A 14,019-nucleotide genomic window follows, 5' to 3' on the forward strand; every position below is an offset into this window, starting at 1 on the left:
CTCTCTCTCTTTGTGTCTGCCCCCCCTCTCTCTCTCTCTTTGTGTCTGCACCCCTCCCCTCTCTCTCTCTTTGTGTCTGCCCCCCCCTCTCTCTCTCTCTCTCTCTTTGTGTCTGCCCCCTCTCTCTCTCTCTTTGTGTCTGCCCCCTCTCTCTCTTTGTGTCTGCCCCCCCCCCTTTGTGTCTGCCCCCCTCTCTCTCTTTGTGTCTGCCCCCTCTCTCTCTCTCTCTCTTTGTGTCTGCCCCCCCCCCCCCCCCTCGCTCTCTCTCTTTGTGTCTGACCCTGTCTCTCTCGTAAAGCAAGAATGAATAACAGATGGGATGGGAGGAGTTTTGTGTGAGGAATGGACGCCAGCAGAGGCCATCAGGCCCAGATGGCTTTTCCCTCTGCTGAATATTGGCTGCCTGTGTAACAATAACAGCTTGCATTTAGATAGCATGGTTAACCAGGTTAAAGTACTCCCTGGCTGCTTCACAGGCAGTGGCGTGAAGCGGGGTTTGGCACGGGAGATACTGGGGAGGGGTGGGGCAGGCTTGGTCAGAGAGATGCTGAGTTGAGTCCAGACAAGTTTCAAAACGGTGTGGGGTTCTGGGCCTCTGTCACTCGAAGGCAGGATGTGGAGATGCCAGTGTTGGACTGGGGTAAACACAGTAAGAAGTCTCACAACACCAGGTTAAAGTCCAACAGATTTATTTGATAGTAAAACCCACAAGCTTTCGGAACGCTGTTCCTTTGTCAGGTGAGTGGAAAGTTTGATCAGAACTTTCTATGCCCTGTTTCTGATCAGAACTCTCCACTCACCTGACGAAGGAACAGCGTTCCGAAAGCTTTGTGGGTTTTACTATCAAATAAACCTGTTGGACTTTAACCTGGTGTTGTGAGACTTCTTACTCGAAGGCAGGGCAGACAGTGGTGGAGCAGTGTAACTGGGAGCTGCTCCAGGGAATGAGGGAGAGGGGAGTGCAGCAGTTGGGGAGGGGAGGGGGTTGTAGGGCTGGAGTGGGTTGGCGATAGGGAGGAGTGAGGGGCAAAGTCACGGAGGGATTTGGGGACCAGGATCGGAGAACGAGGAGCTGGTGTTGAGAGAACAAGATTTTAATCGTACAATCCCTGCAGTGCAGAGAGAGACCGTTCGGCCCATCGAGTCTATGCCAATCACAATCCCATCCAGGCCCTATTCCCGTAACCCCACGTATTTACCCTGCTAATCCCCTTGTCGTTAAGGGGCAATTTAAAACGGTCAGTCGGTACATTTTTGGGCTGTGGGAGGAAACCGGAGCACCCGGAGGAAACGGGGAGAATGTGCAGACTCCACACAGTTAGTGACCCGAGCTGGGAATCGAACCCGGGTCCCTGGCACTATGAGGGGGCCAGTGCTAATCACTGTAGGTTGGACACATTCTGATGTTGAACTGCATAATAATTGTGGTAATATTTAAACTGCTGCTTGCCCTGTATCCAAGACCAAAAATGCTTCTAATCAGCCATCAAAAAATGTGCGTGTGTCTGTCTGTGCGCGTGTGTGCGTCTGTGTGTTTGCGTGCGTGTGTCCCTTTGTGTCTCTGTCTGTCTGTGTGCCTCTTGCGCGTCTGTCTGTGTGCGTCTTGCGCGTCTGTCTGTGCCCCTGCGTGCGCGTGCCCCTGCGTGCGCATGCTTCCGTCAAAGTTGGTGTGGTCTGGGAACTGTAAAAAGCAGGGACACTGTGTTGATTTGAACGTGTGAAAAGTTTTTTTGGATGTTCCGCTGATCCATCCTAAAACTGGCTACTGTCTAGTGGGGAAGAAATAGCAAGTGTTTTGTGTCTGTATCTGTAGGCAGGCTGGAATATTTTTACTGCCATGGTGGTATTTTAAACTTGCTTGCCTCTAAGAGCCAGCTCAGCGCGGCTGGAGTGTGGGGAACAGCCGGCCTCTGCTCGGTTTTACCTCCTTTCCCCAACGAAGCCCCTGGCTGAGGATCTCCCCTCAACAAAGAGCTGTTCACCTTCTCCCCGATGGAGTGGGGCTACGGGGGCAGGACCTGGGTGGGTATTGGAGAGTCGGTACTGACTTAATGGGCCGAATGGCCTCCATCTGCACTGCAGGGGTTCTGTAATCCTATGATTGCGAGTTCTCTGCACCTTGGAAGGTAGGGGGTTGCAGATTGGCCATCTGTACATTGAGTGCTGGGTAATTGAAGGGGTAAATCCGTGTTGTAAGAAAGAGTGGGAGCTTCCCACTGTGCCTCTGCGATCGTGGAATCCCCACTGTGCAGAAACAGGCCATTCGGCCCATCGAGTCTGCACTAACCACGGTGCCACCTTATCCCTGTAACCCCATGTCGCAGAACCCCCCCCCCCCCACACAGTGCAGAGGCAGGCCATTTGGCCCATTGAGTCTGCCCTGACCACCATCCCATCCCTATCCCCGTAACGCCATGTCAAAGGAGGCCATTCGGCCCATTGAGTCTGCGCCGACCACAATCCCAGCCTTTCCCTGTAACCCCATGTCATAGAATTCCCACAGTACAGAAGCAGGCCATTTGGCCCATCAGGTCTGCACCGACTCTCTGACAGATCACCTAACCCTCAGGCCCTATCCCTGTGACCCCATGAATTCACCCCACTACTCCCCTTACGGAAATTGAGACACTAGGTGGCACGTTGGTTAGTGCTGCTGCCTCTCAGCACCAGGGACCGATTTCCGGCTTGGGTCACTGTGCCGAGTCTGCACGTTCTCCCCCGCCGTGGCTGTGTGGGTTTCCTCCGGGTGCTCCCGTTTCCTCCCGCAGTCCAAAAGGCGTATTGGTTAGAGTGCATTGGCATTACGGTTCACGGCATAAACCGTAAGTGCACGTGGTTTAGTTTAGGCAGGCTAAATTCTCCCTCAGTGTTACCCAAAGAAGCGCCAGAGAGTGGCGACTCGGGGGATTTTCATGGTAACTTCATTGCAGTGTTAATGTAAGCCGGCTTGTGACGCTGATAAATAAACTTTAACTTCTTAGTCTCCTGACACGAAGGTAATGTCAGTCGATTGGAATTCAGGACCGGCATGTACCTGTGAGGGTGAAGGATAAGTGTGGCATGTATCGGGAACCCAAGATAACGAGGGTTATTATGAGCCTTGTCAAAAGGATGCATTCGTAAAGTCTTAATAGGTTTAGGATAGATGAAACCCTTGGCGAATATGAAGAACGCAGGAAGGAACTTAAGGAAGGAGTTCTAGGAGTTAGAAGTCATGAAAGGTCCTTGGCAAACAGGATTAAGAAAAACCCTAAGGCACTTTACACGTATGTAAAGAGGGTAGCCAGGGAAAGGGTTGGTCCACTCAAGGATAATGGAGGGAATCAACGCATGGAACTAGAGGAAATGAGGGAGACACTGAATGAATACTTAGCCTCAGTGTTCCCCAAAGAGAGGGACTTCGTGGATGAGGAGCCGAGAGTAGGGTGCGTCGATATTCTGGGTCATGTGGATGTCAAGAAGGAGGTAATATTGGGCGTCTTAAAAAGCCATCAAAGTCCCCAGGGCCTGATGGGATCTACCCCAAAATATTGAGACAGGCAAGGGAGGAAATTGATGGGGCGTTGAGAGAAATCTTTGTATCCTCACTGGCTACACGGGAGACCTCAGAGGATTGGAGAACAGCCAGTGTTATTCTATTGTTTAAGAAGGGGAGCAAGAATAATCCAGGTAATTACATCAGTGATAGGGAAATTATTGGAAAAGATTCTTTGAGTCAGGATTTACTAACATTTGGAAACTTGTTAGTGATCGACAGCATGGATTTGTGAAGGGGAGCTTGTGCCTCACTAACTTGATCGCGTTTTTCGAGGAAGTGAGGAAAATGATAGATGAGGGAAAGGCGGTGGATGTCGTTAATCTGGACTTCATTAAAGCCTTTGACAAGGTCCCTCATGGAAGACTGGTGCAGAAGGTGAAGTTGCACTGGGTCAGAGGAGAGTTGGCAAGAAGGATACAGAACTGGCTTGGCCATAGACAGAGGGTAGGAGTGGAACGCCGTGTTTCTGAATGGGAGGCTGTGACTCACGGTGATCCACAGGGATCAGTGCTGGGATCTTTGCTGTTCACAGTATATATAAATGATTTGGAGGAAAATGTAGCTGGTCTGATTAGTAGGTTCGCAAACGACACGAGAATTAGTGGAGTTGCGGATAGTGAAGAGGATTGTCAGAGGATACAGCAAGATACAGACCGGTTGGAGACTCAGGCAGGGAAATGGCAGATGGAGTTTAATCCGGGTTAAGTGTGAGATGATGCATTTGGGAAGGCCCAGTGCATGTCGGAATTATACAACGAATGGTAGAAGCCTTACAGGTTTTGACAGGAAGAGGGATCTGGGCGTACATGTCCACTGATCACTGAAAGTGGCAACGCAGGTGGAGAAGGTAGTCAAGAAGGCATATGGCATGCTTGCCTTCATTGGCCGGGGCATTGAGTGTAAAAATTGGCGGGTCATTTTGCAGCTTTATAGAACCTTAGGTAGGCCTTATTTGGAATATTGTGTACAATTCTGGTCGCCACACTACCAGAAAGCTGTGAATTCTTTGGAGAGGGCACAGAAGAAGCTTATCAGGATGTTGCCTGGACTGGAGGGCATTAGTTATGAGGAGAGGTTGGAGAAACTTGATTTGTCCTCACTGGAATAACAGAGGTTGAGGGGTCGACCTGATAGGGGTTTACAAGATTGAGGGGTATGGACAGAGTGGATAGTCAGGAGCTTTTTCCCCAAGGTAGAAAACTCAAGTACTAGGGGATATGGGTTTCAGGTGCATAGGGAAATGTTTAGAGGAGATGTCCGAGGCGAGTTCTTTTTTTTACACAGAGGGTGGTGAGTGTCTGGAAGGCACTGCCCAGGGAGGTAGTGGGAGCAGGCACGATAGCTGCATTTAAGGGGCAAGTAGATGAATACATGAATAGGATGGGAATGGAAGGCATCATGATGGGCACAGGCTTGGAGGGGCCTGTTCCTGTACTGTACTGTTCTTGCTAATTTAGCATGGTGAATCCCCCCAACCCTTACATTTGTGTATATCTGTTTTTATCGATTTAATATCTGATATGACTCCTATCTGGGAGCCTTTGTATTTTTGGGGCGGCACAGTGGGTTAGCACTGCTGCCTCACGGTGCCAGGGACCCGGGTTTGATTCCTGGCTCGGGTCACTGTCTGTGCGGAAGTCTGCATGTTCTCCCCGTGCTTGCGTGGGTTTCCTCTCGGTACCCCGGTTTGCTCCCACAGTGTGAAAGACGTGCTGGTAAGGGTGCATTGGCCGTGCTAAACTCACCCTCAGTGTTACCCGAACAGATGCCAGAGTGTGGTGACTAGGGGGTTTTCACAGTAACTTCATTGTGGTGTTAATGTGAGCCCACTTGTCACAAATAAACCTTAAAAACGTTACCTTTGGACACTAAGGGACAACGTAGCATGGCCAATCCGCCTAACCTACAAATCTTTAGACATTAAGGGACAATTTAGCATGGCCAATCCACCTAACCTGCACATCTTTGGACACTAAGGGGCAATTTAGCATGGGCAGTCCACCCAGCCTGCAAAACTTTTGGAGACTAAGGGACGATTTAGCATGGCCAATCCACCTAACCTACTTATCTTTGGACGCTAAGGGGCAATTTAGCATACTGTCCAAAACTGTGTGGCTAGGGTGGATTGGCTAAGGGGCAATTTAGCATGGCCAAGCCACCTGACCTGCACATTTCTTGGACTGAGGAAGGAAAGGTTGAGGGAGCTGGAGCTTTTCTCTTCAGAGAAAAACATAAGAACATAAGAAATAGGAGCAGGAGTAGGCCATCCAGCCCTTCGAGCCTGCCCCGCCATTCAATAAGATCATGGCTGATCTGTCGCTGCTCAGTTCCACTTTCCCGCTTTCTCCCCACAACCCTTAATCCCCTCTCTTATCAAAAACCCATCAACCCGCGTCTTAAAAATATTTAGCGAGGCAGCCTCCACCACTTCAACGGGCAGAGAATTCCAGAGATTCACCACCCTTTGAGTGAAGAAGTTCTTCCTCAACTCCGTTCTAAACCGCCCCCCTTTTATCTTGAGGCTGTGCCCCCTAGTCCTACTGTCTTTTTTGAGCGGGAAGAGTCTCTCCACCTCTATCCTATCCATCCCATTCATCATCTTATAAGTCTCAATGAGATCTCCCCTCATTCTTCTAAACTCTAACGAGTACAAGCCCAGTTTATTCAGCCTCTCCTCATAGCTCAACCCCCTCAACTCCGGTATCAGCCTAGTAAACCTCCTCTGCACTCCCTCCAAGGCCAAAATATCTTTGCGCAGGTGCAGCGCCCAAAACTGCACACAGTACTCCAGCTGCGGCCTCACCAATGTCCTATACAGCTGCAGCAAGACCTCCCTACTTTTATATTCAATCCCCCTCGCTATGAAGGCCAGCATCCCATTTGCCTTCCTGACCACCTGCTGCACCTGCAAGCTGGGTTTTTGCGACTCATGCACAAGGACCCCGAGGTCCCTCTGCACCGTCACCTGCTGCAGTTTTTCGCCCCGTAAGTAATAGTCCTTCCTACCATTATTCCTACCAAAGTGGACCACCTCACACTTGCCAACATTAAATTCCATTTGCCATTTCCTGGCCTATTCGCCCAGCCTATCTAGATCCTTCTGCAGACTTATTAGAAGTTTATAAGTTGATGAGTGGGAATAGATAGGGTGGACGTTCAGAGACTGTTTCCTCCGGTGGATGTAGCTGTTACTCAGGAGCATAACTATAAGGTTCATGGTGGGAGATATAGGAGGGATGTCTGAGGTAGATTCTTCACTCGGAGAGTGGTTGGGGTGTGGAATGCACTGCCTGCTGTGATAGTGGAGTCAGACACTTTGGGAACTTCCAAGCGGTTATTGGACAAGCACATGGAGCACTCCAGAATGATAAGGAGTGGGAAAGCTTGATCTTGGGTTCGGACGTAGCTTGGCACAACATCGAGGGCTGAAGGGCCTGTACCGTGCTGTATTTTTTCTACGTCCTCTGAAACCGGAGGAAACTCGCGCAGATGAGGGGAAGCGAGAATGTGCAGACTCCACACAGACGAGTGACCCAAGGCTGGAATGGACCCCTGGCGCTGCGAGGCAGCAGCGCTAAGCCCCGTGTCACCCCGAATGCAGTATCCCCCACCCCGTGACGCCTCCCTTCACCGGCCGTTACTCCGCGACGATCAGCCGGATTTACCGCAAGGTGGAAGGGAGGGTGCAGGGCGCCAGGAGGCTCGATTCCAAAGCTTTGCCGTTCCTTTGGAGGGTCTTGTGGCACTGAGTTGTCCCCCACACCACCACCCCCACCACAGGCTGTTGGGTTATGAAGTGTTAACAGGCTGCTGCTGCAGCGAGCGGCGCTCGGCTGGCGTACGATTTTTGTTTTTGCAAATAAGCATCACTTCCCTTGACTGTGGAACTCCACCCAACTCCGACGCTTTGAGCGAGTTGCTGCAGAGCCCCCGGCCCCGTGCAGAGCCCCCACTTGGGGGGGAGGGGGGGTGGGGGGCGCGGAGAACGGACCTTCCGCCTTCCTCCTGCCGAAAGCCGGGGAAATGGGAGTTCCCCCGCTCCGGTCCCTGACGGAACGCGGAGTGCTCTAACCGTGCCGGGAGCTGTTTTGACGAGGAGGACCGACCCCGCTGGCGAGGGGTAACTACAAACACTTCCTGTGCTTGGGCTCGTAAATCAGCTTGCCATTTTAGTCCCCTCCGACCCCACGTTCAGCGGGAAGTTGTTAAAACAGTTAAGCAACTCCCACCACCACCACCCCTCGACCTCGTTCAGCTGCTCCAGAGATCCGGGTGGAATGTGTTTCTGGCCGTAAACTTTTCCGACGAGTGGGAGTTGAGCTTTTACAGCTCCTGGGGTGGTGTCCTCGGGAATCGAGTGAGAGAGAGAGAGAGGGGGGGGCTCTTCTTCTCATTGCGGAGTCTGCCTGATGTCAGCACCTTACACTCTGGGGGTAGGGGGGCGGGAGGGCTCTGTCCCCAGCTCAGCAAGTTGCCGGGGGTGGGGGGGGGGAGGGGGGGGTGTAAGACCCACCCCCTCTTCCCCACAATCCCTCCTCTTCTTCACAATCCCTCCTCTTCTCCACCACCCTGTCCACCCCTCCTCCCCTCGCCCCTCTCTCCTCTCACCCTCCCCCCTTCGCCCCTCTCTCCTCCTCCCCCCAACCCCTCCTCTCCTCCTCCCCCCCAACCCCTCCTCTCCTCCTCCCCCCAACCCCTCCTCTCCTCCTCCTCCCCCCAACCCCTCCTCTCCTCCTCCCCCCCAACCCCTCCTCTCCCCCAACCCCTCCTCTCCTCCTCTCCCCCAACCCCTCCTCTCCTCCTCCCCCCACAACCCCTCCTCTCCTCCTCCCCCCCAACCCCTCCTCTCCTCCTCCCCCCCCAACCCCTCCTCTCCTCCTCCCCCCCAACCCCTCCTCTCCTCCTCCCCCCAACCCCTCCTCTCCTCCTCCTCCCCCCCAACCCCTCCTCTCCTCCTCCTCCCCCCCCAACCCCTCCTCTCCTCCTCCTCCCCCCAACCCCTCCTCTCCTCCTCCTCCCCCCCAACCCCTCCTCTCCTCCTCCTCCTCCCCCAACCCCTCCTCTCCTCCTCCTCCCCCCCAACCCCTCCTCTCCTCCTCCTCCCCACAACCCCTCCTCTCCTCCTCCTCCTCCTCCTCCTCCTCCCCCCCACAACCCCTCCTCTCCTCCTCCTCCCCCCCACAACCCCTCCTCCTCCTCCTCCTCCCTCCCCCCCACAACCCCCTCTCCTCCCTCCTCCTCCTCCTCCTCCCTCCTCCTCCTCCCACAACCCCTCCTCCCCTCCTCCTCCTCCTCCTCCTCCTCCTCCTCCTCCCCACAACCCCTCCTCCCCTCCTCCTCCTCCTCCCTCCCAACCCCTCTTCCTCCTCCCCCCGCCCCAAACCCCTGCATTCAGAACCCAGAGAGCCTAATGCAGACCCGCTGCAGTACGCTGGGAGTGCTGCACTGTCAAAGAAGGTCAAGTTGAAGTTTATTGATTTGTGCCACAAGTAGGCTGACCTTAACACTGCGGTGAAGTGGTCTCGAGGGTGTTGGTTGTGAGGAGGGGTCGGAAAGATGGAGGCTGAGGGGTGACTTGGTCAATGTCTACAGAATGGACAGGGTGGACAGTCAGAGATTTTCGTCCCCAGGGTGGAGGTGTTAGTTACAAGGGGGCACGGGCTCAAGGTGAGAGGGAGAAAGATTCATAATCATAAAATCCCTGCAACGCAGAAGGAGGCCATTCGGCCCATCAAGTCTGGGACCAACCAGGCCCCTCTCCCTGCAACTCCACCTATATACCCTGCTAAACCCCCTGACACACTAAGGGACAATTTAGCATGACCGATCGCTCTGACCTCCATGTCTTTCGGACTGTGGGAGGAAACCGGAGCGCCCGGGAGGAAACCCACGCAGACGTGGGGAGAATGTACGTGCGTGCAGACTCCGCACAGACAGTGACCCAAGCTGGGAGTCGAACCCGGGTCTCATGGCGCTGTGAGGCAGCAGTGCTAACTCGCTGTGCCACCCATACAGGGAGATGTTGTGGTGGAAGTTTTCCACGCAGAGAGTGGTGCATGCCTGGAACGCGCTGCAGACTGAAGCTCGTGTAAGTGTGTGTGTGTGTGTGTTGGGTTTGGGGACACGCGCTTGTAAATACAGATCTCCGCAAGCGAAACTTTTAAAGATTTGCCCTCAGTTCCCTCATCACCCGGCCAGCTGAATAACGGGGAGCCTCCTGCGTGCCAATTGGTAGTGTCTGGTCGCGACAGGACCTGAGACACCCCTGAGGGGGTCAGAGAGAGCGTCCCTCACCCCCTCCCTTCCCCGTGACTGAACGGTTCACTAATTGGCCTCTTTTGCCTCTCTTTCTCCCCCCCCAACAGATTTCTGCTTGGCCGACTCGAGGTGGGCTTAGGGGCGACTTTCTTTGACAGGAGACAATGAGTGAGCTGGAACAGCTACGCCAGGAAGCAGAGCAACTAAGGAGCCAGATACGGGTGAGTGACACTCGCGCGGTGTCCCCGTTCCATCAGACCAGACCCAAACCTTGTCCCAATGAGAGACAAAACACTTGATTTCTCCCGCCCCATATCTCTTCCTCCTTCTTACAGCCCCCCTCTCTCTCCCCCCCCCCCCCCCCCCCCCGTCTTTCTCTCTCTCCCCCCCCCCGTCTTTCTCTCTCTCCCCCCCCCCCCCCGTCTTTCTCTCTCCCCCCCCCCCCCGTCTTTCTCTCTCCCCCCCCCCCCCCGTCTTTCTCTCTCTCTCTCTCCCCCCACCCCCCCCGTCTTTCTCTCTCTCCCCCCCCCCCCCCCGTCTTTCTCTCTCCCCCCCCCCCCACGTCTTTCTTCCTCCCCCCCCCCCCCCGTCTTTCTCTCTCCCCCCCCCCCCCCCGTCTTTCTCTCTCCCCCCCCCCCCCATCTTTCTCTCCCCCCCCCCCCCGTCTTTCTCTCCCCCCCCCCCCCCCGTCTTTCTCTCCCCCCCCCCCGTCTTTCTCTCCCCCCCCCCATCTTTCTCTCCCCCCCCCCCCCCGTCTTTCTCTCTCTCCCCCCCCCCCCCCCGTCTTTCTCTCTCTCCCCCCCCCCCCGTCTTTCTCTCTCTCCCCCCCCCCCGTCTTTCTCTCTCCCCCCCCCCCCCCCCCCCCCGTCTTTCTCTCTCTCCCCCCCCCGTCTTTCTCTCTCTCCCCCCCCGTCTTTCTCTCTCCCCCCCCCGTCTTTCTCTCTCTCTCTCCCCCCACCCCCCCCCCCGTCTTTCTCTCTCCCCCCCCCCCCCCGTCTTTCTCTCTCCCCCCCCCCCCCCGTCTTTCTCTCCCCCCCCCCCCCGTCTTTCTCTCCCCCCCCCCCCCCCCCCCCGTCTTTCTCTCTCCCCCCCCCCCCCCCCGTCTTTCTCTCTCTCCCCCCCCCGTCTTTCTCTCCCCCCCCCCCCCCCGTCTTTCTCTCCCCCCCCCCCCCCGTCTTTCTCTCCCCCCCCCCCCCGTCTTTCTCTCTCTCCCCCCCCCCCCCCCGTCTTTCTCTCCCCCCCCCCCCTGTCTTTCTCTCCCCCCCCCCCCCCTGTCTTTCTCTCTCTCCCCCCCCGTCTTTCTCTCTCTCTCCCCCCCCGTCTTTCTCTCTCTCTCCCCCCCCGTCTTTCTCTCTCTCTCCCCCCCGTCTTTCTCTCTCTCCCCCCCCCGTCTTTCTCTCTCTCCCCCCCCCGTCTTTCTCTTCCCCCCCGCCGTCTTTCTCTTCCCCCCCCCCCGTCTTTCTCTTCCCCCCCCCCCGTCTTTCTCTTCCCCCCCCCCCGTCTTTCTCTCCCCCCCCCCCCGTCTTTCTCTCCCCCCCCCCCCGTCTTTCTCTCCCCCCCCCACCGTCTTTCTCTCCCCCCCCCCCCCCCGTCTTTTTCTCTCCCCGTCTCTCTCTCTCTCTCTCCCCCCACCCCCTTCTCATTGTCACATTCTCTCTCTTTCTCTCTCTCTCTCTGTCTCTTGCTCTTTGTCTCTCCCCCACCCCTCCCCCTCTCCCCCCCCCTCCCCCTCTCCCCCACCCTCCCCCTCTCCCCCACCCCTCCCCCTCTCCCCCACCCCTCCCCCTCTCCCCCACCCCTCCCCCCTCTCCCCCACCCCTCTCCCCCACCCCTCCCCCCTCTCCCCCACCCCTCCCCCCTCTCCCCCACCCCTCCCCCCTCTCCCCCACCCCTCCCCCCTCTCCCCCACCCCTCCCCCTCTCTCTCTCTCCCCCCCTCTCTCCTCCCCCTCCCTCCCTCTCTCTCTCTCCTCCTCCCACCCCACCCCTCCCCCGTCTCTCTCGCTCCTCTTCCCCTCCCACCCTCCTGTCTCTCTCTTGTGAGGGTGGGGTTTTAATGGGTGAGTGAAACAGCGTTGAAGTAAAGCTGAGGCCACCTGCTGTTGAAGGCTGGAACTGCGAGCAGGCCGCAGGTTCTCAGTCTCATCCCCACCCAGTGTCTGCTGTCTCCATTTAGTAACTGCATGGCCGAATCGTGAATATTCCCTGGCCCGGCACCTCCAGTGTAAACTCCGAGCCTGCCTCAGCAATCCGGGAAGCAGCGATGTTTCTTTCCATTGTTCCGATAATTGCATTGTAAAATCTGACATCCTGTCCCCCAGGCCAACTCCCGGGTTTGTGTTTGTGGTGTTTGGGCATGACAGGCTCTGGCTGTGCTTTTTGTCCGTCGGTTCCCCCGAAACAGGCTCACGGTGAGCCTGTTATCATCGAGTCCCGACAAGTAGCTGCACGGTTGAGTCGGCCAAAGCTCTGGGCTGCAGGGAGAGAATGAACGCTGCTCTGTGTGTTGGACTCAGCCCAGGATGAACTAGATTAGCCTGGGATTCTGAAGTGTATGTTGGGGTCTGTGTGTGTGTTTGTGTGTGTGTGTGTGTGTGTGGGGTGGGGGGGGGCGGAACGGGGTGTGCGTGCGTGTGTTGGGGGCGGGGGGGGGTGGCGTGTTGGTCTGTGTGTGTGTCCCAAGCCCTGCCCTCCACCCTATCGCATTAACGCTGCGTATTTAGCGTGGCCAATCCACCTCACCTGCACATCTTTGGGACTGTGGGAGGAAACCCACGCAGATTTAGGAGCTCGGAGTGGAAGTAGGCCATTCGGCCCTTCGAGCCTGCTCTGCCATTCAGGGCTGATCTCTCCCTGGTCTCAAACCCATCTCCTCACCTCTTCCCCAGCTCCCTTGCACCCATCTTATTTTATCCAGCTCCTGCTGTATCTCCCCTTCGCGAAACTGTCGTCGCTGGTCGTTTAAAAACCCACCTGGGTTCGCTGATAAGCACATAAGAAATAGGAGCAGGAGTAGGCCATCTGGCCCTTCGAGCCTGTCCCACCATTCAATAAGATCATGGCTGATCTGTCGTGTCTCAGTTCCACCTTCCCGCCCTCTCCCCATAACCCTTAATCCCCTCGCCTACCAAAAACCCATCAACCTGCGTCTTAAAAATATTTAGCGAGGCAGCCTCCACCACTTCAACGGGCAGAGAATTCCAGAGATTCACCACCCTTTGAGTGAAGAAGTTCCTCCTCAACTCCGTTCTAAACCGCCCCCCCCCTTTATCTTGAGGCTGTGCCCCCTAGTCCTACTGTCCTTTCTGAGCGGGAAGAGTCTCTCCACCTCTATCCTATCCATCCCATTCATCATGTTATACGTCTCAATGAGATCTCCCCTCATTCTTCTAAACTCTAACGAGTACAAGCCTGGTTCATTCAGCCTCTCCTCATAGCTCAACCCCCTCAACTCCGGCATCAGCCTAGTAAACCTCCTCTGCACTCCCTCCAAGGCCAAAATATCCTTGTGTAAGTACGGCGCCCAAAACTGCACACAGTACTCCAGCTGCGGCCTCGCCAGTGCCCTGTACAGTTGCAGCAAGACCTCCCTACTTGTGTATTCAATCCCCCTCGCTATGAAGGCCAGCATCCCATTTGCCTTCCCTTTTAAGGAAGGGAATCTGCTGCCCTTGCCCGGTCTGGCCTACATGTGACACGGGGAGAACGTGCAGACTTTGCACAGGCAGTGAGCCCAAGCTGGGAATCGAAGCCGGGTCCCTGGTGCCGTCAGTCGGCAGTGCTAACCCACTGTGCCATTGTTGAACAGTGCAGGACACCTTGACTTGGTGTCTCATCTGTTCCAAAGCTTGAGTGCCTGATAATGTTGCAGAGGGTAGTGAGGTTCCCTGAGCCACCCTTAAACATTTTAACAGTGATATCCCATTGGAATGCTTCCAAATTCCTCTCCCGAAAGATCTGTCTCTGAATTTTATGACACTGTTCCCTTAATCAAAGAACAACGAAAATTACAGCACGGGGACAGGCCCTTCAGCCCTCCAAGCCCGTACTGACCAGGCTGCCTGACTGAACTAAAACCCCCCTTCCCTTCCGGGGACCATATCCCTCTATTCCCCATCCTATTCATGTATTTGTCCAGACACCCCTTTTAAAAGTCACTATTGTATGTGCTTCCACTGCCTCCCCCGTCAGTGAGTCCCAGCACCCACCACCCTCTGTATAAAA

The 14,019-nt window shown here is 55.6% G+C and overlaps 1 protein-coding gene across 4 annotated transcripts in view; it reads left to right on the top strand.

Moving 5' to 3' along the window:
* The window catches only part of LOC145339599 (guanine nucleotide-binding protein G(I)/G(S)/G(T) subunit beta-2), a 69,759-nt gene that overhangs the window by 37,922 nt on the left and 17,818 nt on the right, over positions 1–14,019 (top strand). For 3 of the 4 annotated variants that reach the window (XM_080184097.1, XM_080184095.1, XM_080184098.1), the window contains one exon: positions 9,904–10,017. In XM_080184097.1, the coding sequence (XP_080040223.1) occupies positions 9,961–10,017 (57 nt within the window). In that variant the 5' untranslated portion in view covers positions 9,904–9,960. Of the gene's footprint in view, positions 1–7,507; positions 7,659–9,903; positions 10,018–14,019 lie in introns of those variants that run through there. The other variant, XM_080184096.1, reaches the window with a different exon arrangement.

Source organism: Carcharhinus amblyrhynchos, unplaced genomic scaffold (genome assembly GCF_965287045.1).
Source record: "Carcharhinus amblyrhynchos unplaced genomic scaffold, sCarAmb.v2.hapA scaffold_562, whole genome shotgun sequence".
Lineage (NCBI taxonomy): Eukaryota > Metazoa > Chordata > Chondrichthyes > Carcharhiniformes > Carcharhinidae > Carcharhinus > Carcharhinus amblyrhynchos.